We start from the raw sequence: 26941 nt of genomic DNA, 5'->3' as shown, positions 1-26941 counted from the left end.
ATAGTATACTATATTGTATATTATATTATATTGTATATGCTCTCTCTCTGTGAACTTGAAAAATCTTTGAGCTTGTTTCTTCTTCTATCAAATGATAGAGTCCCTTATAGTTCTCATATTTAACCTTTTTGTATATGTAGATGCTACTTCTTTGTAGTAAAGAAAAGACTGGAAGAGAAGGCAGAGAGCTTGGACTGAAGTTCTCCCTTTGTGTAACAATGGACAAATCATTTTCCTTCTTTGGGCCTGTTTCCTTGTGGTGGGAGCAGTATCCTAACCTCTGTTCCCTTACAAGTTGCGATAATTTTCCCTTAAAAAATATTGAAATCATCCTTGAGACTTGATTGTCTCAGAAGACTATAGGCTTAGGCTTTTAACATTGCTTTCTGGCCATCTGAGTGCAAACAGCCAAGAGGAGCCTCTGGTGAGCTTGTTGGTTGGCTGGCAGAGCACGATGGGCAGCTTACACAGAATCAATTCCGTGTATCCTCAACCATATCTTTGTTGAATTTTCTTCTCCAGTCATGGCTATGGAAATCTCCTTTTCTTAACTCATGAATGACCAAGGAATGTCCCATTTCATTCTAACATCAAACATAAACTACCACAGAACTGATCCAAATCAGGACCAGCCAGAACATTTTCCACATAATAAAATGAAATAGTTAGATTCGACTATCTCGAAAGAGATATTAATATCTCTAGGATTATGACATTTTCTAAAATAAATAAGTGCTTAGTATGACATCTCTACATATTGTTGTTTAATCACTTAGTCCTGTCCAACTCCTTTTGAGGTTTTCTTGGCAGTTTCTTGCCATTTGCATGGTTAAGGTCTTCTAATCATTCTTTACTCACATAAAGAATGGTTTCTCATTACTTCTGAGCTTATGGTTATTTTCTGACTGCAAGGAAGCAAAGCATATTAGAGAGACTAGGGAAAAGAATAGAGAATTGCCTCCAAATGTTAGGCAGCTGCAATTTACTGCAAATAGCTCTACATTTGCAGCTGGAGGGACTGGTTTCCATTTGAACTCTACCACTGACTGTTTTCATCTTTGAATGTCATTTGTCTACTCTGGGACTCTGTTTCCCCATCTGTAAAAAGAAGAGATCTGACTATCTACCCTACTTCTTCTGGTTTGTACTTTCAACCTGTAAAGGCTTTGGCTTTAAATGCAGGGTCTTTGTGTCTCAAGTGCCTAGGTAGTGCCTGAAGTGGAAGAGAGAGACCAGTGGACCTGTGATTTCACTGACAGAGGGAATTCCTGCTTAAGAAAACTCCTTGTCAATTCAGTCTTAGAGAGATACCTAAGCAAAGAGTAAAGCTCCATATAAGAGTGATGTATCCATCTGCAATTACACATTATCAGAATGGGAAAAAGCCTTAGAACAAACAAGAAATGACATTTTAACTGGAAGGACCATTGGAGGTTATTCAGGCGAATATTCTCATTTTATTCAATATAAATATATAGATATAGAACATCTTTTCAAATATAATATAATTGTGTGTGTATGGGGGGGTAGAATAGATAGAACTGATTTTGAATTCTGCTTTGGACACATCTTGGCTGGGAGATTCTAGGTAAGTCATTTCATCTAGACTTGCATTAGGAGACTGAATTTCCTGAGAGTTGCTTATACTAATGAAACCACAGATCCTATCCGAAATAAAAATAATTATATACTCATACCTAGCATTTGCATAAAAATAATGTTATAACAAAGAGGAAAATTATTTTTAGCCTCAATGAAGAAACTGAAGTTATGAGAGGGGACTGTCTTATGCAAGATCATAGAGTTACTAAGTAGGTGACTTGAGTATTTTTATAAAAATAACCAAACAGCTCACATTTATGTAGAGCTTTATGATTTGCAAAGCACTGTACCAAGATTATCTCATTTTATCATGACAATGACTCTGGAGGTAGATCCAAGTCTAGTACTTTTATTACTTATTACACTAGGCTACCTTTACATACCGGAGCAAATCTTGTTGCTCCTTCTTTTGTTATCGTTTTTGAAGTGTACCAAGGACATCAGTGTGGTGGGTGATGGGTGATGGCTTGATTTACCTGTGAATTGGCTATAACTGAGGCAGAACTGTCTGAAGTAACTCATCACTTTCTCAGAATCACTGAGTTTCAGTGACAGGATAAAGTCAAGATGACAGACAACTACCCAGGATGACCTTGGCTTCTTCCATGGCTGACCCAACGCTGAGTGTTCTACATTCAGCTGCCTTCAGGGCCATTGGAACAAATTGTTCTCATCTCCCCATTCCTCCAAATGAGTCTTCACAGGCTTGGGGTAGATATTTCCCTAATTCACTGTCAGTTGGCAGGTGAAAGAGCTTCCTTATTTCAGATTCTGCTCCTGTTCTCCAGACTCTCTAGAGGATTCCCTTCCCTCCCATCCCATTCCCTTAATATTGGTATTTTCAATATAAGAGTTTTTCTATAACTCCACATTGTCTGAGCATATCTTTCTGAGGTAGAAGGGACCTTAGATTTAGATGTAGACGGGTCATGTAGAACAGGGCTTCTTAAACTTTTTCAACCCGTGACCCCTTTTTTGCCTGAAAAATTTTTACACAACTTTGAATATATAGGTACATGAAGTACCTACACAGATCAAACGTTTACTGATGATAAATCATAAAAAAATTATTTTAAAACAATTCTTTGGTATATATTAAAATTTACCATGTATTAAAGATGGAAAGCACACAAAGTGAACAAATCACATACCAATGATATGAATGGACCTGTTTATTTTTACGTAAAGAATTCAATCTTGTCGGAATATTTCATACTTTTTACTATTGCCAAATATTTTAAGACCACCACATTCAGTGGATTGTGACCCACAGTTTAAGAAGCTATGATTTACATAAAAGAGGAAAAAAGCACCCATCTGTGCAAAAATGTTTGTAGCAGCTTTTTTTATTTTGGTAAGGAATTGGAAAATTGAATGAATGCCCATCCGTTGGGGAATGGCTGAGTAAGTTATGGTATATATCGGAACAGAAAGGAGTAAAAAAAAAAAAAAAAATTACCTATGCATATGTACTGTCAAAGAAAATTATAATTATAAAAATTTTAAATATATATATATATTAAAAAAAAAAAGTTATGGTATATACCAGGGGATCTCAGACTACAGCCTGTGGGCCAGATGTGGCCGCCGGGTTATGGCAAATGGGCTGAGGGGCGGAGACAGAGGGTGAGCTTTTGTTTTTACTGAAGTCCGGCCTCCCACAGTCTGAGGGACAGGGAACTGGCCCCTATTTAAAAAGCTTGAGGACCCCTGGTCTATAGAAACAAGCACTTATATAGAGTCTATTATATATCTGGTGAGCAGTTATATAGCCCTGGAATCAGGACTTGAATTCAAATCCGGTTGTGGTACTAGCTGTGTGATCCTGGGCTTGCCTCAGTCTCCTCATAAAACGAGCTGGGGAAGGAAACGGCAAAAACCACTTCCGTGTCTTTGTCGAGAAAATCCGGGATGGGGTCATGAAGCGTTGGCCGTGGAATTAAATCACAGCATGTGTAAGTGTTGGGGTACAGCCCTGCCAGGGCTGCTGGAGGTCTGGGGCAGACCTGTGGAAGGGATCTTCACGTGAGAGGAGGATGATGATTCAGGAGACTGAGAGGCAGGTGCGTTCTCTGACCTCTCTCCTCTTCCCTCTCGCCTCCCAATTCATCTGTGTCAGCAAAGGCTCCTTCAGGTGTTAGGCTCTCCGAGAACTGACCTGCCCTTTCAATTAGGCAAGGTCCTTAACAAATAAGCATTTGTTTTAACAAGTATTTTCTTGTTTGATCCTAATTACAATTCTGGGACTTGGTTCTATTCATACGTTCATTTTGCACTTGAAGACACTGAGTCAGATAAATGTAGACAGGAGGCTGGGCTATTATTATCCCCATTTCACAATTCAATAAGTTGAGGCTGAAGGGACTTGCTTAATTAAGATCACACAGCTAGTAACCATCTGAAGCAGAATTTGAACTCGGGTCCTCCTGATTCCAGACCCAGGACACAATTCGTTTGACCCAAGAGCTTCAGAAATGTAAAATTTTATCCCGACCTACTTAATAAAGCTAATGTTTCTATCGCTCCCACATAAAAACCTGGCAAGTATTGGTGGGAGGACCGAGATCATTTTTCCAACAGGCATTTTGGTGGTGCTCGAGTTCTGACGTCACGATTGCTAATTTTTGCTCTTAGAAATCCTTTGTTCTGGTGGTGATTTCCATTTTTATAGAATGACAGAGCAGAGAGGGGCCTTAGAGCAGAGACATTAGCTGGCTTTATACAACTCTGTGAGGTTTGCAAATAACTGTACATTTTACTTTTTAGGTTCCATTCCACTTAATAAGTATTTATTGGGCACCTCCAATGGGGTAAGTACCAGGAACTTAACAATTGGCCAAACTCAGCGCCTTTCCTCGAGGAGCTTGCAGTCTGACGGGGCGGGCAACCAGCCACATTTGGCCTAAATGGAGAGAAATTAATTAAATTAGGAAGGGTTGGGATAGGCTTCTTATAGGAAGTGGGAGTTGCTTGGTCTTTACGAGGAGCCCGAGTGCGGTAGGAGGAGGGTAAGATGGAGGGCTTTGGAGGGGCGCCCCAGCCGGAGTACTCGCCAGAGCTGGAGCGCCTGCTGCACCGGGCCTTCTGGGGGCTGTCGACGGCTGCACGGAAAAAGAATTTAGGGTAAGGTGTGTGAAGACGGGCTCTGTCTGGGTCAGAGCGAGGACTTTGTATTGGTTCCAGCGGGTCATAGGAAGTCACTGAAATGTATTGAGTAGGGGCCAGGGGGACGTGATCAGACTTGCGCTTTATTTTTCCCATTTTACAGATGTGGATGGGGAGGCAGGGATTAAGTGCCTTGCTAATGATCTGAGGCTGGATCTGAACTTTGACCCTCCAGCTTACGTGTCTATTTCTGTTGCCAAGCTGCCTACTATGTGAAAGGTGGGCCAAGCTGCCTACTAGGTGAGGAGTGGAGGCTCGCCGCCAAGCTGCCTACTATGTGAGCTGCAGAAACTAGGCACCTCATTCTGCGCCAGGCAGTCAGGCGGCCCAGCTCTCGAGGAGCTCACAGGTTACTAGAACGTGCAGCCTGTAAGCCTTCTGCGGGCAGGCCGGCTCGGTATCGGGCAGACGGAAGGCGCAGGAGGATCCGAGCGCGAACACCTGGTAGGACTAGGAGCGGCTGTGGGAGACCACGTCCTCCCTGCGCTCTAGCGCCCCCTCGCGGCCGCTCGCTTCGGGGTAGCCGCAGGGGGCCCAGATGGCCGTGCGGAACCCCGGGCGCGGGGCGCAGTTGCCCGTCCAGGGGAAGCCGGAAGTGTGCGGCGCGCGCGCGGCCGGCGGTAGGCTTTTTGGGCCGACCGGCGGCCTGGCGGGAGGTTGGCGTCGCAGGCCGATGGCGTCACTGTCGCGGTGCCGGGCGGCGAGGGGCGGGGGCGGAGGCGCGGGGGAGCGGAGCGGAGCGGAGGCGCTTGGGGGGCGGGGGGGGCGGTTCGACTCTCGTCTCCGGGATCCCGAGGCCTGGATGGCGGCCGGAGCGCCGCGGGCTCCGCGCTAACCCTCGGCCCGGCCCGGCCCCTGAGGAAGCGGATCCGAGGAGCAGCCCGGGAGCGGGAGGAACATGACATCCCGGAGGTAAGCGTCGCGACCCCCGCGACCCCTACCCGCCCACAAAGCACCGCGCGCCCCTCCCCCCGGCCGGGAGACCCCCTCCCCCATCGGGAGTGTGGGGGAGGGGCGGAGGAGCCAGTTCTCTCCCCTCCCCCAGACTCCTCGTTCTTGCCCTTCTGCCCCTCCCCCTCTCTTTACCCTCCCCCTTCTTGCTCTCTCTCGGGTCCTCTTCGCTTCTTATCCCTTTCCCCCATCTTTCATCTCCTCGCTCCCTTCCACCTCTTCTCCCCGTTTCCGTTCTCACCCCTTTTCCTTCTTCTTTTCCTCCCTTTCTTCATCTCCCTTCCTCCTTCCTCTATCCCCTCCCCCTCTTCTTCTCCTTCTCTTTTCCTCCTTTTTTCCTCTCCTTTCCTCCCCCCTCTTTCCCTTTCTCTTTTTGTCCCTTCTCTCTCTTTCCTCTTAAATTCCCGGTTTTCTTTTTCATCCTCCCTCTCCTCCCCCCACTTGTTTCCCCCTTGGTTTTTGCCGGGAAGACGAGGCTCTAGTACTTCTCCCCTCTCCTCCCTCCGTCCCTCTTCTTCCCTTCCCTCTTTCCCTCCTCTGCTCGCCAGAGGGAAGAAAGAAACGGAAGGAGAGGGGAAAAGGCAAAGTCTTTTTGTCTTTGTTCCGCCAGCGCTGAGCTTTGTCCGACTCCTCGTCTCCTTCCCCCTTTGCTCTCCGTCAGGAGCCTGCTGCTGTTGCCCTCTCCCCCGGACTGTCCCGGCTCTCTTCCCCTCGGGCTTTTTGCATCTTCCTGTATGTGGGGAGTCTTTGGGGTTTGGAGAACGAGTCACTCGTATCTCTGGGAGGTTTTCTCATAGTCCCCTTGTGACTGGAAGCTCCGTGCCGCCCATTTCACGGAGGGGGAGACTGAGACTGGTGGAGGTGGCGCCACTGACTTGCTGACTGTGTCCGAAGTGGGGCCGATCTTTTCCTGTCATCCGTCCCGGTCCCGGCTTCATTCCTTGCACTCTCCGGAGCAGCCCTGCCCTTCTCGGGCCTCCCCCCTGGGAGGCAGGGGTTGTTTGCAGGCAGATGCGCCCCGAAGTGGGTCACGGCCGAGCCGCATTCCTTACTCGTTGCCTCATAATTGTTCAGAACTAGAGCCCTTCTTTGGGGGAGAGGTTCCTGGTGCTTGCGCTCCTATAGGGGCGGGCAGGGTTCTCCCTCCGAGAGGGGGCCTGTCCGGGCATGGGCTCGGGCTGCCCCAGGGGAGCCTGGATGTGGTTTGTGGCCTTTCTTCGGCCTTCTCCTGCGGCCAAAGCTTGGGAATTGATGTGAAGGTGCGTGGCGCCCCTTACCCGAAAGGCTGTAGGCCAAGGAGTGCGTCCCGCTTTGTCACTAAGCACGGACGGTCTGTTTCAGTGTCCTCGGCACTTCCTCGCTCTTAGTCCGAGCCATCATCACTAGTAAATGCTACTAGTCCTTTATGGGCTAAGAACCATCTGGTCTTTTTAGAAGGGCTTTTTTTTTTTTAAATGATCGCCCTGTTTTGTTTAGACCAAGAACATCTCTACTCTTGTAATGTTTAAATAATGCCTTTGGGATGGCATGGCTCCAAAGCTTCTTAAGGAATGAGCATCCCCCCAAGACACTGTTTTTGTGTCTTTCAGTCTGATTGTATTTTTGTGTCCGTTTCCACGATTGTTTGGGGTAGGAAAAGCCGGACCTGAGAACTTTAGGAAGTGAGTGGCCTGGCCCCGTCCGGCCAACTTCGGTGGCTCTGGTTCCCTCGTGACTGCGTGACTGCATTTCAGCGAGGAGATAGGGGCCCCGGGCCTCTAGCGCTCTCCCTCCTGAAGTCTTTGTCCGTCCGTTACTTAATATATCGGAGTGATTATCGAGCCTTTGTTCAGGGTCTGCTGTTCTAAAGCAGGAAGGAGCTGGGGGACAGGAAGGGTCTCCTCTGATTTAGAAGCTTCAGTCTAGGCAAAGCTGTCCGAAGGCTGCCTGCTGAGTAGACTTCACATGACTGATGGACTGCTTTTCTTCCCCTTCACTCCTGTTATTGATAAGAAAACCTAGCTGACAACAGTATAAGAACAACTGTTTCTGACAGTAGTCGGAGGCCGAAAGCCTAAAATTCTGAGCCGAATCGAAGTGCTGGGTTCAAATTCTGCCATGTCAGTTGTGGGGTTCTGGGCCAGCCACAGTATCTCTTTGGGGTTGAATCAGTTCCTTTCCTGTCTTCAAAGTTCTTTTACATATTATCTACTCACAATCACGTCAGAAAGGATTGACTCCCATCTTGAAGAAGTTGAGGTTCCGAGGTGAAGTGATTTGTCCCTGTGAATGTCAGGGTTGGAATCCAGCTGGGTGGTGTCCACGTGCTCCAACTCCAGCCCTTTTTCTCCTCCCCTCAGCTGTTCTGTGTGGCACTGCCTTCTCATCTAAGAATGGAGGGGCTTATTAGCTGCCTGGTTTTTGCTTTGGGGGGTAATGCTCTGGCCTGTACCTTGCTACGTTGTGAGGAATTCCGCCTGCGAGACCTCTTCTATCTTGTTTCCCCCCCCTTCCCCTTTCCCTTCAGGAAATGAAGTTTAGTCTTTTTCTTTATCTCTAGTGCTTTAATTTAGTTTGAGGCTTTTTCTGGTGGCCCTGTATTTTTAGCTCAACAGTAGGAAATAAACTTGTCTTACTAAAATACTCGGCACTACGTTTGCCTGTTGAAATTCTTAACATCATATTCCTATTTAATGTCAGGTTTTCTGCCCAGAACTGAAGACTCTGCTTGGATTACATACTTTTTTTCTGCAGGGTTCTGTCAACAGGTCCGATTGCTATAAAGTTACAGAGGATCTTGGGAAACTGCTTGCTAAGATGCAAGCTGATACATAAACACAATCGTTTCTAGCAACAGTGTCCTTTGTTGGGGCCAAGAAAGCAGATGGAGAAAATCTGCTAAAACCTTTACCTTTGGGAAAGCCAGGGGCAGACCTTGCTGTCTAACATGGTTTTTTAAAAGAAATGTTCCTCTTGTATCCATTCCTCTTCCTCCTTTCTCCCTCTTCTGCACTGAATAGTATCGTGCTTTTTCATGCCATCAGCCAGGACTCAGCAGTTCTTTCCTTTTCTCTCTCTCCATTTCTCCTCTTCCTTATCTCTTCTCCCCCTCTCTGTGTTTCTTTCACTTTGTCTCCGTCTTCCTACCTGCTGGCATATTTTATTAACATTTTATTTTTACATCATAATTATTCCAAATATATTCCCCCATGAGCCTTTCCATATAACAAAGAAAAACAAACTCCACTGAGTTAGTGACCTTCCTAATAGCATATTCAACTTTTACTGGCATCCCTCTTCTCACTATTGAAAAGAGGGAAATATATTGTAATTATCATTTTATATATCTATATATTTTAAACATAGGAGATCCTGACCTCTTTTTTTTTTTTTTTTTTTTTTTTTTTTTTAAAGTCTCCCTATCCCTTGGCTTTTATTACTAAAAATTAGAATGAAATAAATGGAAGTGAATGACTCAATAAGACATCAAGAATCAGTCAAACACAACCAAAAAATTGAAAAAACAGAAGAAAATGTAAAATAGCTCTTTTTGTACCCCTAGTTTAACATTTAAGGAAATATATGCTAGTGTTTATCATGCAAATGGACATAAAATATATTAATTTCAATAGAATAATGCAGTTATTTATTAAAATATTCTCTGTGCTCCCTAGAAAAGGTTCGTATACTTCCTTTGTGATATTCATATCAAAGTTGGGCACCCCTGCTTTATTTAACAACCCATTCTGTTCCCCTTTCTCATATTGCTGGACTTCTATTCCATATGTATAAGTTTGGTTATAAGAATAATAGTGTTAGAAGTCATATTTCTATAGCTTTCATACAGGGTATCCCAAAAGTCTTCCTGCAGTCAAAAGCTCAAAAACTTTTGGGATACCTTGTTAATATTATCTGATCCTTGCAATAGTAATGTGAAGTAGGGGCTTTTTTATTTCAATTTTTCACATTTTGTAGATGAGGAAATGGAGAGGGAGGGAAGGGAAGGATTTGCCCTGTGGCACCATCTGTACAGTGTTAGAGGCCTGACATGAAGCCAGGACCTTCTGATCCCAAGTCCAGGAATCTCTCTGCCACCCCATGGCCACATCCCTCCTGCTCACAACTGTCATGCTTCCCAAAGGAATCATAGATTTCTTGGTTCAACATTCAAGGCCCTTCTCAGTCAGGGTTTTGCTGTGTTTTGGATTCCTTGTCGTTGGTGAGCAGTACTTTCCTTTTTAGGAGTACTATTTTCTAGCCAAAAGGGTCACTTTACTGTTGTCCTCTCTATAAACCCTGCTCCCTTTTGCCTCCTTGATTTTTTTTTTCTTTTTTTTCTTTTTGGTGCTAATACTATTACTATGCGTGGAATGTTTCCTTCCACTCCCACCCCCCATTCCTAGTTATCCCTTAAAACCAAACTTAATACTGTCTACTCTTAGAAATCTTCTTTCTCTCAATACTCTTCATATAATAAAAAAAATTTTTTTTTTACTTGGTATATACACAAAATAAACATTCTAATAAAAAATGAGTGTTCACAAAACTGATCTCTAAATTATTTATGAGGTTCTTTAAAAAGGTGATGTTAATTTAAAAAACCTTTTACTTCAATGTCCCCAATAGCGTCTGTATTATTTCTCCTGGCGGCTTTTATTTGTATCATTTTAAAAAAATGTAATTCTTGAAGGTATCTATATTATTTGGGTGTTTTCTTTAACCTGAATCATTTCCTTTAAACTTTTCCACTTAATTCGCTGCTGGGATCATAGGCCTAGAATTGGAGGAGACCCTTAGCAGGCTAGTCCAGAGCTCTTTATTTACAGATGAGGGAAATGAAAATGTAGTGAGCTGCCATTAAATGACTTGACTGTCACACAGCAAGGAAGTGTTTGAGGAGGAATTTGAATCCATTTCTTGCTGACTCCAAATCCAGGGCTCTATGCATGCATGACATCAAAGCACAAAGGTACTTAGTATTCAAGCTTAAGTAGAAGATGTTGCTCTATAAAGATTGAAATTACATTGAATTAAAAAACTTTTTCTATTTCTTTTAATCTGTGCCTTGTTTTGTCTGAAGTTGCCTAGAATAGTGGTGAGGTTGTTACACTTGAAATCTGGAAAGGCTCTTAACTGTGTGGAAGGAGTATTTATTAAATGCCTATTGTGCTGTATAAGCATTTCAATTAGTCTTCACGACTACCTTGCCTGGGAGGTGCTATTATTATTCCCATTTTGCATATGAGGAAGCTGAGGCCCGTAGAGGTAAAGTGAATTTCCCCGGGGGCCATATGCCTACTAGGGCAGAACATGAACTCAGGTCTTCCTGACTCAAGGCCCAGGGCTTTGCCTATTGCACGGCCATGAACAAGTCTAGTTTGTGAACATTGGTTACTTAATCTTTAAAATGGAGCTTGTGAGGTGTGTGCTGTCTGCCTTGTGGGGTACATTGTGAGAAAAACACTTTGCAAGCCTTCAAGCACCATAGAAATGTGAGCTATTACTGTCCTCATACCAATTACCTGCTGCTGAGCAGGAGCTATACTTATCCCATAGAAACGAGACATTAATTTCTTTCAAAATAACTGGCTATTCTTCCAACAATCAGAAATTCCTTAATTAGAAACCACTGTATGGATTACATTCTTCCAAGACAAGCATCGGTATTTTCTTGAGCAGCTAAGAGCCACTTTGCTTAGTAAGGAATTGAAATGAGAGTTGGGTTGTTCTCCAGGGAGCCTTCTCCAACAGCTTCATTCCTTAAGCTCCTACCCTGTGCTGGATGCTGGTGGGACAGAGGCAAAGAGGAAAGCTGGCCTTGACTTCAGGGGGCTTCTAGTTTGAACTGTGAGAGCTGTAAAGGAGAGCCAGACTGAGCATTATAAGATGGCTGAGGAGTACGAGGGGGCAGGATGGAAGGTTTCTTGCAGTATCTCTTCTGTCATGGGGGGTAGTGGGAGCAAAGGCCCAGAGACCTGAGAGACAGTGTGTGAATGGAGACCAGGTGAATACCTCCTCGTCTTGGAACCCAGGAAACGAGCTGGCAGGGAGAAGGGGCCACCAGGTGATTTGGAGCCAGATCACCTGAATGCTAGATTCCAGGATCAGGGGCTCGAGCTTTGTTTGCTAGGCAGTGGTAGCCATTAAGATGGGGAGTGTAAGAATGATGTATTCATAGAATTACAGACCCAGAGAGAAGGATGATGTCCACTAAAATCAGCTTTGCTGTGTTTATGACCCTGCCTGATTTTATTATTCATCCTTGTGTTCTGATGGGTTTCTTGCAATGAGGAGTGTTTAATATAGTGCCAGGTTCACTTTGGCATTTAGTAACTAACAGGGCAGACTTAGAAAATGGATCAGAAGTTTGTGCAGAGTGGCCCTGGGGAAGATCATGAAAGTGGACTGTCTCTGGCAGTTGGGGAGGAAGAGAAGAAGAGGACATGTTTAACTTCACCTGCCCCTCTTGCTACCTGGGTGAGTGGAAGGAGAAATCATTTTACTTTCCAGGGCCTCTGTGCCAGGACCTTCAGGCTAGCCTTTGACTTTCTTGCTCCCTCTTCTCCATTTTATTGACCAACAGACAGTTAGGGAGTAGGGAGTCATGACTAGGCCCAGACATTAACCTTGATGTCATTGACTTTCTCTAGGTCTGTGTCTTCATGTGTCAGATGAGGTTGGGCTGGATGGCTGCTGGGGGCTTGCCAGCTATAGATCTATGAACCTGTCAGCCTAAGCTGATCAATTAAATAAACAATGCCCATATGCAACCAAACACAGGTTCCCCCGTTTCCCCCCCCCCATTTCTAAGGTGTCATCTAGCTAATTTGATAAATGAATAATGATAGTTGTCCTTTTCTTGGCCCCTGATAATTCATGTCCATTTTAGTTACTGTCTTTTGGAGATGGTGTCCAGTTTTGTTGAATTTTATGAGTGGGAGTGGGGTGGAGGAGAAACTCTGGTCTCCTCAGATAATACCCTGAGGCATAATTATTGCCTCTGCCTATAAGGCCATCCTGGTACATAAACATTTTAGGTTAATGTTGCTCTTATTTCCTTCCATAGCTTCAGATAACAACCTTGAAATACAATTAAGTTTAGCAGCCCTGGGGGCGATTTTAAAACTGATATTTCTGAAGCTTATATCTGACCATCTTTTTGCTGCCACCTCCTCCTGAAAGAAACTGTAGTTATCACCTCTTCCTCATCGCCCATTCACTTCTGGGACCTCTGCACAGCTTGGCTTTCAACCCTGTTACCCAATTGCTCCCCCAGGTCCTCGTGATCTTTCTTAAAAGACAAAAACAGTTCTGTTGATTCTTTTTGTTTCTAATTCTGTCATGTTTGGATATGGGTCTGCTCGATTTCCTCCATCTCCTCTCTGGGCAAAGGAGAAAAGTGCTCCCTCGCTTCTTTTCCAGGACCAAGATTGGTTATTATCATTTCCAAGTGTGGTCTTTGCTGTAGTGTTCTTGTCATTTACATGATCATTATCGTGCAGTAATTATGCATATCATTTTCTTGGTTCTGTTGACTTCACTCACTTCATAAAAATCTTCTCATGTTTCTCTTGAATCCTGTGTAGTTATTTCTATTATCTTTCACGGACTGTGATGTTTAACCCTTTTATAATTGCTGGGCATTGCAAAGTGTATGTTGGTGACTATAGGCCTTTCTTCTGTCTTTGATCTCCTTGGTATAAAGACCTGTGACTCCAAGGACTAATGATCTTTGAATTGCAAATTCCATTAGTCTTTTTTCAATTCTCAAACTCCTTAATCTCTCTGCAATTTTTGATACTGTTGAATCCTCTTCCTAGATATTCTGTCTTTCCTGGGTTTTGGTGGTACTTTTTATGGGCTGGATTTCCTCTTGCTTATCTGACTGGTCTATTTCAGTCTCCTTTGCTGAGTCATCATCTTTCTGCCCACTCTTTATGATTATATTCCCTTTTGAGTTCTCTTCTTCCCTTTCTTTATGTTCTTGGTGACCTCACCATGGGTTCAATTAATATCTCTATGAATCTGACTTCCGTATAATATATATCCAACTGTACTGGAATCTTTAGCTTCCTGATGCATTTCTCTATCCAAGTCCATAGGTTTCTCAACTGTGTCTAAAACAGAATTCATTAAATCTTTTAATTCCAAAGTTCTAGCCCTTTATACCAAGATCAGAAGAGGATCTTTGAAACTTATCACTATTGTGTAGAGCTCTACATACTAAATTGCTTTTTAAAAAATTTTTATAATAAATTCAGTGGACAGACTTTCCAAACTGTCCCACTTTTTTTTTTTTTTTTTTTTTGTATATCCTCCTGAACCTTCTTTCCATTTTCTTTTGTACCTTTAAAACTATTTCAGTGATCCTTTTTTTTTTTCTTTTTTTGTCTAAAGCTCCTTTTTCCTTCCACTACCTTTCTCAAAATGGATTAAAAAAAAAAAAAAAGTGAAAACACTATAGAAAGTGTGCAAACCAAGCAAAAGAAATCCCCATATTGATCACATGCAAAGACATACGTCTCATTCTGTACTTTGAGTTCATCACTGCGCTGTTAGGAGATGACTAGCATGTGCTGTGGAGTGGTAGTTAGTGGTTGCATTGAATAAAGCTCTTAAGTTTCCCGGAGTAACTCCATAACTTTTCTCCCAAACTCTTTTTCTTAATTTTCGCATTTCTGTTGAGAGCACCAGCATTCTTGCAGTCACCACCACTTACTATATTAGACTGGTCCTCAATTCGTAGAATTACTGAACTTGAAAGTCTTCCATACATCAAACTGAAGGTGGCTTCTTCACAGCTTCTTGGTTTTGTCCTCTGGGCCCAAAAGGAATATCGAATCTGATCTCCACACAAGAGCCCTTCAGATATTTGAAGACAGCTAGCATGTTCTCTTATGCCCAGTTCTTCCAACCAGGCCTCACGACTGGAACCTGAGACCTTTGTCCATCCTGGTTGCCCTGCTCTGGGACCTCTCCAGCTTACCAATGTTTTTCTGAAACCAGGGCACTTAAGCTGAATCCAGTACTGCAAATGAGGTTTGCTCACTCTCCCACACATGTACTATATATTTTTATAAACAACACATTTTATATATACATGACTTATAGATATACATGCCATTTACATATTATAACATGTATAATATAGATGTATATTATGTGTACTTAAACTTAGTTGTTTTCTTTTATAATCCTATGTATTTTATGTCATTTATTTAAAAACATTCGGAAAATAGGTCCCTAGACTGCCCCAGACTGTCTTATGGGACTATATATACCACAGAATTGGTTCCTAACCTGTGCATTATTCTGCCAAAATGTTATTTAAGTCTTCCTATTCTTCATTGCCCATCACAGTACCTGACATAGAAGCATTTAATTAATATGTGGTTATTGACTTGAATATAGGCATTTTAATTTTACTTTTTGTTTGGTACAGAAATCCTTTCCCATCAAACAATCCCTTCCCTTTCTCCTGCTGCCTGCCCCTGACCCACAGGTCGTCTTAAAAAATGTGGTATCATTCCTTTAAAAAAACAACAACAAAACAAAAACAAACAACAAAAAAAAGCAAAAAGTCTAAATCATGTGATTGCCACTGACAGTTTATGTAGTCTTTTCTTAAAAGCTTTATAAATAGTACACAATAGGACATTATGTGTGTGTATAAAGAGAAATACAGAGACAGTAAGAGAGAGAAGAGAAAGTGAGAGAAACAAAAGATAGAAGAGGAGAAAGTGAGAGGCACACAAGACAGAAACAGAGGGAGGGAGGGAGCTTAAATCCTTTCATGGGTTGCATTAGATGGTCTCTGGTGTCTCATTGCTGCTCAGATCTGGCCATCATTTTGTTGTATCTGTCTTAAGCCAGGTGGTGTAGTGGCAGGAGCTTTGGATTGAGAGGTAAAAGGTCTGAGTTAGAATTTCAACTCTGACATCTATTCCCTGTGTGATCTTGGGCAAGTCATTGAACCTTTTTGAGTATGACTTTGCTCATCTGTAGGTTAGATGGTTGGCCTACACGGCTCAAGGGGTCTTTCTAGCTTTAAAATCTATAATCTTAGGGCCTCTAGATGATACAGTGCATAGAGTATCAGTCTAGAATTCAGGAGACTCCTAGGTCAAGTCCAGCCTCGGCTTGGGCACATAATGCTTACTAGCTATGTGACCCTGGGCAAGTCACTTAATCCCAATTGCCTTCCCCCCCAAAAAAAAAAAATCTATAGCCTTATAATCCTAAAAGTTGGCCATAGTACAGACTTCTAGCGATAATCCCTTCATAGTCCAAATTATATATACATTTTAAGGCAAATAGGGAACCAGTTAAAGGAATTTAATTATTTTTCCTTTTTATTTATGGTCTTTTGTTTATTATATCTCATTGATTGTGTGTATGTATGTTTGTCTGTCTGTTGCCCAGGATCACATAACTATTAGATGTCATGTCTAGGATGGATTTGAATGCAGGTCCTCCTGATTCTAAGACTGGTGCTTTCTTCACGGGGCCATCTCACTGTCTTTAGTCCATTGATTTTTGAGTATGACTCTTACTTAAGAAAGTTGGTTCTTCCTCTTCCCTACTTATATAAGAAAGAAGGAGAAAAAAAAAGTTTATCAGACTTGGCTATCTTATTAGCCTCATACAACAACATTGATAAGGTTTTTAAAAAGTCATGTCAGCAAAATCTTAGAGATAACTTAAGAACCTGGAGTTATTAGAGATATTTGAAATTATGGTTTAGTTTATAACAGCAAAAACTTTCTACAAGATCTGATGAGAATGTTTTCATTCTAAATTGATGAATCAATTGACAGTTGAAAAAGCAGGAAAGAATCTTTTTGCAGTTTGTGAATAACAAGAAAGAAGGTGAAAACAATATTACCTGTGTTTTGAATTTCTCTCATGGTGATTCAGCTACATGGGTATATTTTAAGTTTCATTATGGAGGGGGATTTATATTTATAAAATAATTTAAGAAATTCTTATTTTATTTACAAAATTCCAGAAAACATAGACTTGTTTAATTAAATAAAATATTACAAATCTTGTCTTGGATGGCAAAATAACTTTCTAGATATCTATGGGATATAGAGATGAGTATCTTCCAGTGACTTCAAAAGTATCTGCTTCAGGATTTTTTGAAGTGAAATAATCAGTCATAGAATTTTCTGACACTATATTATAAAAATAATCAGGAAAAATATCAAAGGGAATCATGACTTAAGTATGTGGTGCATTTAAAATTATATTTGAAAAATGAAGAAAACATATGGTATTAAAGTCTTATCAAATAAGAATGAACTTTGTAGAAAAACGATAATTATTTATTTATTTTTTCCCCCTGAGGCTGGGGTTAAGTGACTTGCCCAGGGTCACAGAGCTAGGAGATGTTAAGTGTCTGAGACCAGATTTGAACTCAAGTGTCCTCCTGAATTCAGGGCTGGTGCTCTATCCACTGCGCCACCTAGCTGCCCCGAAAAATGATAATTAAATTAAATCTTCTGATTTATTTCATATCAATTTAAATTAAAAAAATCCAATCCAGCTCTTGTGAGTTAGCTCTATAGATTGCCTTGCCCCTGCCATTAAACTTATATGGATATTAATTTCTCCGTCAGTGGCAGAAAGAGGCCTTTAATCTGAGCCTCAGTGCCTGCTTTCCAGCTGTACAGATATTTCTCCTTCCTAGCCTAATGAAAGCTTCTACTTTCCCCCTTTAACTCCCCTATCTTTGGTTGATCACCATCTGAAACTGTTAACGGGTTATGGGAGATGCTTTTCTGTTTGATCTTTCTGTACATCACTCTGTCTTCATCTTTGTGGCAAATTGGCCAGCCTTGTTACTCTTGTCACCTTATTTATGAAGCTCTGTTTGTACCAATGGCAACAGTTTACTATAACATTCTTGTGTAGTTTTGTCATGTTGATAGCTGGCTAAAAATGGAATCTGGCTGTGACAGGGGCCTCCTCTTCCACTCCCCTTTACCCCCTTTCGGACCTGCTTGTATGAAGAACAGTATTGACTTTCTCTGATCCAGGGCTTTTTATGGAAAATTGAGGTAAAAAAATGGGCTGTAATGGGTCTGAAAGCAAAACTTCTTTGGGGGAATTTTGGTTCTTTATTCTTTGTCCCATCAGGGCACCCTATCCTAGCCAAGGGAAGGGCAAGCTCCATTGCTTTAAGTTGGTCTATTCTGTGTGGTCTCGGTCACTTTTAGATGGGGGGGGGGAATGGTGCACCAACAAAAAACACTTAGAAGCAACCTCTTTTTAGATATGTTTTGGTTAACCACTATATAAGTTTGTTTGGAGGTAAAGAGGAAAACGGTGTAAAATACCCTGTGTTACAGTTGTGCAATAGGAAATGAGAGAAACCACTGAATTTTTTTTTCTTCATGATCTGAGCTTGGGTGAGACAACAGAATTGTTTTTTGCTTTATAGAAATGAATGGCATTTTTCTCTCCTTGTGGGCTGTTAAACTGGGCCAGATCAGAAAAGCTGGGATATCAGGAGAATTAAAGACTCACTGAGTACTTTACTTGCCCTGAGGTTAACAATGACAGCTCAGATTGATATAGTACTGCGTATAAACCTCAGAAGTTGTCAGATTTTTTTTTTTAATTTTAAACTTTACTTTTTTTAGATTAACAAACATTTATCAAACATTTATTTTCTCTTCTACTCCCTGCACCCATATCATGGGGGGGGGAAAGCCAACCCAAAACTCTTGTGACAAATATGGTGAAATAACAAAAATTCTGGCATTAGTCATATCCAAAAATATCTCATTTTACATCCAGAATCTTCATCATCTCTCTGTCAGGTGGTGGATAGCATGTTTCTTCCTACATCTTCTGGAATCCTGATTAGTCTTTATGTTGATAAGTTTATGTTAAATAGGTTGATAGATTGATATGTTAAAAAGATTTAAGTCTTACAGAATTTTGTCTTTTCTCATATTGGTTCTCCCTCCCTCCCCCTAGGCAGTTGGGGTTAAATGACTTGCCTAGGGTCATACAGCTAGGAAGGGTTAAGTGTCTGAGGTCAGATTTGAATTCCTGATTTCAGAGCTGGTGCTCTATCCAGGGCACCATCTACTTGCCCCTTTTCATCCTACATGTAAGGAAACTGGCCCAGCTAGGTAAGGGGACTTGGCTGAAGCCTAAAGATGCTAAATGTCAGAGTGGGGATATGAACATTAATACGTTTGGCAAAATACTTTCTCCAAAAATGCTTTTTCAATCTCACATTGTTATATAAAGTTGTTATTAATCCTGAGAAATAGATAGTACAAGAATTACCTTTGTTTTCACAGAATTTGAGAGTTGAAAAGGACAGATGAACTATACTTTTAACATCAAGCCCCTACTTGAAGACCTCTAAGGAAGAGGAGCCCACCACTTTTCCAAATAGTCTGTTCTACTTAGGGACAGTTCTTATTCTTAGGACATTTTTCCTTGAGCTGAAATTGGCTTCTTTTCATTTAATTTCCATTGCTTCTTGTTCTGCCCCCTGGGGCCAAATGGAACAAGCCTAGTTCATCCTTCTCGGGACTGGCCTGCTGAGCTTCAAAGACAACTATCATGTTTTCCCTGTGTCTTCTCCAGGCTAAGCAGGCCCAGTTCTTTCTACAAATCCTCCACAGGGACTTGACCTTTGGCCACCCTGGTTACCCTGCTCTAGGTACCCTCCAATTTACCAATGTCCCTTTTAAGACATGGCACCCAGAATAAACACTGCTCCAAATGAGATTTGCTAAGAGTAGAGAACTGTCGGATAAATGCTTCCCTATTCCTAGAGGCTCTGTTCCTTTTAAAGTAGCCCGAGGCTGCTTTTAGCTTTTTGGATCTTACACAGGTAACACAGTAAGCTGGCAATCCGCTTTAGAACAATCTATCCATTACTCCTTAATCTTATCCTAGTGAAGTTGGTTTTGCATAAATTAAAAAGCATCCTGGCTTTTTAATTTACAGTGTTAATTATCCCTCCCATCTTGGTATCATCTGAAAATTTGAGGAGCATGCTGTCTAGGCTTCTGTTGGAGACACTGACAAAAGTGGTAAGTGGCCCAACGCCCATCGCATTTGTACAAATCACTTGGCTATACCACTAGAGGTTTCCTGGCATATTAACTTGGAAACATTAAAACTGACCATGTAAGAATTAGCATCTCCTCCAGATCTCTTCACAAAAAGGGTATGAAACTTTTGGAAAAAAAGTAATAAAATTGAGGTAAACACTCTACATCAGTCAGTCATTAGACACTTATTAAGCACCTCCTATGTCCCAGCAACTATGCTAATGGCATAATGGAAGAAAGCAATATGCTAATGGCATGATCACATGGCTAAACTAGTCAGTGGCCAAGCTAGGACTTGAACCCAAGATTTCCTGATTCTGAGCAGTACCACTGTACTTTGCATCCTCTTCAAAGTACCTCCATTTCTAATTCTTTGACTTCTTTGTTTCACAAAGTTGCATGGGACAAGTGTGACATAGGGAAGGTTATTTCCTATTAGATTATTTTTGTTTATCTTTTAATAATGATTTCTTTTTTCTTGTATTGATTTTTGTGAGAGGCCTGTCCTACTGGTCTGTAAAGCAATGAATAAATGCTGGGTAGAGCAAACTCCTGCCTCCAAGTTGAACCCTGGCTGGTTGCCTGGGCCTTGGAGCTCATTCTCGCCTTGAACAGGGTCCAGGCTGTGGATGGTACTGAATGGCAGTAATGGAATAGAAGGGCCTGGCACAATGCCACTGCCAGTGTGGTGCTGGCCCCTTGTTGGTCTTCTGGGCAAAAGTGAATTGTCCGCCTCTAAAGAGGCGGCTTTATGTGCCTGGTCTTGGAGTGTGAGTGGCCCCAGTGAAGACGATCTAACTGGGGACAACAAGCACTGGCTTCTCTTCTTCTGCCCCAGATGCCTTGTGGGGGGACTTGGAAAAACTAAGGTCTGACCCGGTTTGGACTCAGCTGGCTACCACCTGGAAATAAGGTTCTGGAAAATGGCTGGGTCACTTTTAATGGATATTAAAAATTGGATTCTCCTCCTGAATGGAGTATCTATTTTACGTGAGCATTGCCCCTCAGAGTTGGGTGTGGGGATATCTTTTGGTCATTAATATTGCCTCTGTATTGTAGTCGGCCACTAAGCATTTATTGGGTGCCTGCTATTATAAATTACTGTGTAGGATATAATAAAGCAGAAAATGTGGTCTTGAGCTGGGTCTTGAAGTCCACTCACCTCCACGGCATCTTTTGCTTCTGTCTCTTTTATTCACACAATCTCTGTTCCTGATAATTAGCACAGCCTTGTTAGTTATCCATGGTAACTATTTAAAAAGTTTGTTGAGATAATCATAACATTGTATTTCTCTAGAGCTTTATTGTTCATAAAACAGTTTCCTCACAACAAACCTTTGAAGTATTTTTTACAGATGAAGAAATGGGCTTAGGGAAGAATAGATTTCAGTGGAAAGAAGCAGGGACAGGGGGAAATAGTAAGCAAAAAATATATATAGAAATAGGAATCATTAAATTTGGAAGGTATTGGTTCAGTCAGTAAGCATTTAAGACACTCCTACTTGTATGCCAGGCACTAGGCCTGGTGATGTGTTTTACAAAGTAAAAAAACAATCAGTTTTTGCTCTTATGGAGCTTATCTTGTATTAGAGGGCTACAACATGCAAACAGGTAAGACAATTACAAAATAAATATAATTTTGATGCAGAGGAAGCATTAACAATGAGAATCAGGAAATGCTTCTTATAGGACGAAATGAGCTTTGAAGGAATCTTAAGTTTCTAAGATGTGTAAGAAGAGTGAGAGCATTCCAGTCCTGGGGCATGATGTTCTAGAGTGGGAAATGGGGTGCTGTTGGGGGAAAACCAGAAGTCTGTTTCCGAGGCTGGGGGAATCTATAGAGTGTAGGAGAGGGAATAGTATGAGATCAGTCTGAAAAGATAATAAAACCAGATGGTGAAGAACTGTTAAGTGACAGGCAGAGAAAATTTTGTCAATAGGGAGCTTTCTGAGCAGGGGACTAACATGGTAGATCTACACTCTGGGCATATCACTTTTACAGCTGTTTGGAGAATGGATTAGATAGGGGAGAGATGAAGGACCAGGAGATAATTAGGTGGCTATAGAAGTGAGGAGGGCCTGAACTAACCCTTAAAAGGAGAGAAAAAGAGGATGAAAATTGTAGAGATAGAATTGATAAGACTTGACTGCTCAGGAAATGGGGGTTGAAGGATAGTATACTGTAAGCAGTGACTGAGCTTTTGAACTTGGTTGTTAGAAGAATGAGGGTGTTCCCCCACAGGAAAGGAGGAGGGTCCGATGTGAGAGAGAGGTAATGTTATTTTGAGGTTTGAAATACCTTTGGGCTTTGTAGTTGGAGATGTCTTCTAGACAATTAATTGGCCATGGGTTTTGAAGCTCAGAGAGAAGGCTGGACATGAAGATTTGAAGTCATCTGCATAGAGATCATAATTGAACCATGTTCATTGGTAAAGTGCTTGACAGAACATAGAGAAAAGAGGGTCTGTGACAAAGGCTGGGCCACTTTCCTGGTGAAAGGGCATAGCTTAAATGATAACCCAGCAAAGGAGGAGAAGAATCGGGTCTTGAGAGGGCTGAGGCCTGAACATCTACTGAGGAGAGAGCCTCCAGGAAGAGGGTTTGGCGAGGGCGGCATTTGTTCAGAGCGGCCAAGACTGAGGACAGAGGAATATCTCCAGGATTAGTAATTAAGAAATTATCAGTAACCTTGAAGCAGAGTTTCTGTTGAGTGCTGTTGGAACACCTAGATTGCAAGAAGTTGAGAAGAGAGAGAGAAGAGCAAGTATGTGTAGACTATATTTATACTTTCCCCCCCCAGGGTATCTATTGTGGAAGAAAGGGAAGAGAAATATAGGATGAGGCCTAAGGTGGTGAGGAGGATAAGTGAGAGTTTTTCTTCCTGTTTTTCTACTTCCTCCTGGTCCATTGTGTCCAAGTGACTTTAGTAGGCTTTTCCCCTTCATTTCTCAGTCATTTCTTTTCCAGATCTCTTTAATAAATACTTTTCACCGTACCCTTCTGTTGGGGACCCCTGCTTGGAATACTTTGAAGCTTTTGAGAGTATTCCACTTGCACCCTTTTTCTTCTTCTTGTCAAAATCAAACTTCTTTCTTCTTCCCTCCCAAAATGTAACTTTTAGTTTTTACAATTCTCTTTGCCATTAGGTCCCTTCTTTATCTTCTGTGCTATATCTTCTGTGCTTTAGTTTCTGCATACTGAGTTGACCTTTCTTCTACCTCCAGGAAGCATGGTATGTCTGAGAAGCCTTTTTGCCAATTCTCGATGCTATTTAGTGAGTTGGCTATCATTTTGTCTTTTTTTTTTTTTTTTTTTCTGGAGCTTCTTCTGAAGAAGTGCTGTTTGTATCTTCTTTGTATTTCCTTTGCCTTTTTAGACTTTTCCATTTAGACCTGTTTTGTTAGCTGTTTTTGTCAAATCTTTAGCATCCACTGGTTGTCTTTGCAGAGTAATCATTGGGCCATTTGCTGAAGATTTTCTACTTAGAGGGGCCAAAGCAAGCTGCAGAGGCCAGAAGTAGCTCTTGGGTCTAAGAGGATCAGGTAGTTGGGGCCCTGGATCAGCTCAGCTGGCAGTACTGAGCTTGGTCCAAGGTTGCCCAGGTGAAAACCACTTGCTACTTGTGGTGCTACTTGGGTAGCCCTGCCTGAGGAGGGAAAGGGCACACTAGCCTTGACATTTGAGTGCTCTTGAGGGGTCTCTTGTGGGGGCTTTCTGGTGCTGGCTGGACACTTCTTTCTCTTTCTCAAATTGAATTTTTTGTTTTTATTTTTTTTTAAAGCATCTGAGAGACCAGTTGCAAATCTTTTTATAATGTGAATCCAATTTTTATTTTTTAAACTTTTTTTTTCTTTTTTAATATCACATTCATTTCTGATTCTCTTTCCCCTCCCTAATTAACCCATATACTGACTAGTTCTTACAGTATAAAAAGTATCCCGAACCTGTAGTTTTCTGCTTTATTTCCTAAGCTCTTCTTTGAAGCCCAATTAGGACATTATAATTATTAGACAATATTTGATTTTATTGTTCCTTCTGGTTACATTATTATAGTCACTTTTGTGTATTGTTTTTGTGGTTCTTATTTGATTTAATATTGATTCACATAAGGCTTCCCTGAATTTTCTTTTAGAATTCCACTTTATTTGTGAACCCCAGTTGTTTTTTTTTTTTTTTTAAACTAATCCTTTGTTAATGGCTACCTACTTTCCTTTTTTGTTCTTCTTGACCACAAAAAGTGCAGCTGTGACTATTTTGATGTGTAAGATACCTTTCTTTTTGTCTTCAATCTTCTTAACAAGGGGATCTCTGGCTCAAAGAGTGGAGATTTGGTTCACTTTTTGAACATAATTCCAAATTACCTTCTGCAATTTTTTAACCAATTTATATAGTTTGACTCACAGTATATGAGTAAGTGTACCTTGCTTCCTATAGGTTCTCTAACATTGGTTATTTCCATTTGCTTTTTTATTATTGCCAGTTTGTGGGGTATGAAGCAAAACTTAGAATTGTTTTGACTTGCATTTTTCTTTTTTTTAATAATATTTTGATTTTCCTAATACATGTAAAGAGAATTCTCAATATGCATTGTTGTAAAACTTTGTGTTCCAAATTTTTCTCTCTCCTTCCTTTCCCTTCCTTTTCCCCTCCCCTCCAGAGAGCAAGCAATTTGATATAGATTAAATATGTGCAATTCTTTTAAATGTATTTCCATATTTGTCATGTTGTGCAAGAAAAATCAAAAAGGAAAAAAAGATGGGAAAGAAAAAAAAATAAGCAAACAACATCAAAAAGGTGAAAAATACTATGCTTCAATACATGTTCAGTATCCATAATTTTCTTTCTGGATGCAGATAGCATTTTCATTCCAAGTCTTTGGGAATTTATATTTTTCTTTCTTTCTTTCTTTTTTTTTTTCCCTGTCTATTCTTGTAAAAGGTTCCACATCCTTGCTGTCTTTTAATTTTTGTGTGATGCATCTTTTAAAATTCAGGTTGTCCTCTTACTATTCAGATTGCATGTTTATTTTGAGTTTTTTGTATATGGTCCACTGGTCTCAGCTTATTTCTCCTAAATTGTTTTCCTGTAACAAGTGACATTAAAGACGTGTCACAGAAAGTGTGTAATTGGTAAAAAGGAGTTGGGCTAGTCATATATATAGTAAGGCTGTAATCCTGGATGTGATACTGGTACCCATGTAACAAACAGATCTAGAGGAGCTTTCACTCTGATAGATGGCCTTTCAGGGCAGAATTTATGGGAAGACATGGGTGAAAATCACAAGAGGAGTTTGTATAGTTGAGTTGCAGTTCACCTTATTGGAAAGGAGATTTGATCCATATCTAGAAAATCATGGATACTCAAACATATCAGTACCAGGAATCTTACTTTCTCTATCCTTAATGGACATTATACAGAGACAATAAAGGTCTTAGCACCTCAGCTATTATATTATATTTAAATTGGGATACTGTTGGTATAGAAATTCCTTAAAAGTTCACTTAGTTCATAACCCTAGGAGCCTCTTGAATTAGCATCATTACATCTCTTTTACAGTGAATATTGTCACAGACACTATCAATTTATCACTGAGTATAATTCAAGACAATGAATTGAATTAATTATAACATTAGCTAGTATCTATGTGGTGCTTTAAATGTTTTCGAATCACTTTATAGACTGTTATGTCAGGAGCCTCACAACAAACTTGTTAACTTTATGCTATTATCAACCCCACTTTACATGTGAGGAAACTGAAGCAAAGAAGGGTTAAGTGACTTAAATAATCAGGTTGCTAGCCAGCAAGTGTCTGAGGGAGGATTTGAAATTAGGTCCTTATTGCATCTGTAAATTAAGGTCAATATAAATTGGACCTAATTACTATGCCATAGATTTCTTTCCATTCCCTTCGTGGTATCCATGATGGAAGTTCTCTTGCTGAAAGTTTCTGACTCTAATAGATCAATATTCAAGAGGTGATGCATTTTCATGATAGATTGCTTTATTTATATTTTGGTCAATGACTCACCAGTCATTTAATATTCTCTGTGATAATATAGGAAATATGGTCTAAAATATTTCTTCTTTTTATTTCCCCTAAGATGGTTTCACCCAAATATCACTGGAGTGGAGGCAGAAAATTTACTGCTGACACGAGGTGTTGATGGCAGCTTCTTGGCCAGGCCGAGTAAGAGTAATCCAGGAGACTTCACACTTTCTGTTAGGTAAGTTGAATGGAGATCTGCATCTGGGGAAAATCTCGGGGGTCATCTAGTCTGGTACTCCTTTCCCCATGGAAACAAAGTGGTTTGCCCAAGGTGATGTAAGTAGTAAGTGACACAGCTAGGATTGAATCCAGATCCTTTCATTCCAAAGTTCTTTATTGTAGCACACACCAGAAAAGTTAACTTTGAGATTCTTTTCCAGGTAGGGGGAGTCTTGGGCACTAATAAAATCAGGCCTCAACAATTTGCTGCCTTTGCTATTAAATAAAATATTCAGAAGCTTTTCTGCCTGTCTCTTTTAAAGGGCAAGCAGGAACATTGGGCCAAAGGCCAGAATTGTGCTCTCTGCTTTGGGAGGTTTGGAGATACTTCTTCTTTAGTTAAGTCCTCATACATTTAACAAAGTCAGAGTGCTCCTACAATTACTCTTCCTTTATCCCCCACTGAGATGCCCCTTCTCGAGTTAAAAACTAGAAATAATTTAAGTCAGTAAATGTCTACAGTGGATGGGATTCCTAAGCTTTGGGGGACAAAGGAAACTAATAATGAATTAAAGTTCTACAACTGAATTCTTCTGTTGCTCCCAGTCTTGTTGGAAACTGGAGAGAGACTTGTTGGGGGGGAGAGAGAGAGAATGAGAGAATATAGGGGCATGGTCTACAACTGAATGGAACATTTCCCCTGATGAGATAGAAAAAAGGGCAAGGGGCAGATGGTGTGGGCCTGCAGTTAAATTTAATTGCATTTTTAAAAATTGAAGGAGGAAAAAATCCACTTGTGCTATAGTGATCCTTTCATCACAGGATCACATATTTAGAGGTGGAAGATTCCTTTGAAAAGGAAACTTAGATCCAGGGAGGTTGTGACTTCTTTAGGGCCTCCTGGATGCGAAGTGTTTGCAGTGGTATTCCAAAGATTCTTCCTGACTCTTAGCTT

General features: G+C 41.2%; 1 protein-coding gene across 4 annotated transcripts in view; it reads left to right on the top strand.

Moving 5' to 3' along the window:
- Positions 1–4573: 4573 nt before the first annotated feature.
- PTPN11 (protein tyrosine phosphatase non-receptor type 11) overlaps positions 4574–26941 on the top strand; it is a 60652-nt gene continuing 38284 nt past the window's right edge. For 2 of the 4 annotated variants that reach the window (XM_074297263.1, XM_074297273.1), the window contains exons 1-2: positions 4574–4725; positions 25883–26005. In XM_074297263.1, the coding sequence (XP_074153364.1) occupies positions 4616–4725; positions 25883–26005 (233 nt within the window). In that variant the 5' untranslated portion in view covers positions 4574–4615. Of the gene's footprint in view, positions 4726–5467; positions 5680–25882; positions 26006–26941 lie in introns of those variants that run through there. The other 2 variants (XM_074297279.1, XM_074297282.1) reach the window with 1 other exon arrangement.

The sequence above is a fragment of the Sminthopsis crassicaudata genome, chromosome 1, assembly GCF_048593235.1.
Source record: "Sminthopsis crassicaudata isolate SCR6 chromosome 1, ASM4859323v1, whole genome shotgun sequence".
NCBI lineage: Eukaryota > Metazoa > Chordata > Mammalia > Dasyuromorphia > Dasyuridae > Sminthopsis > Sminthopsis crassicaudata.
This window is presented reverse-complemented; position numbering and strand designations above follow the sequence as displayed.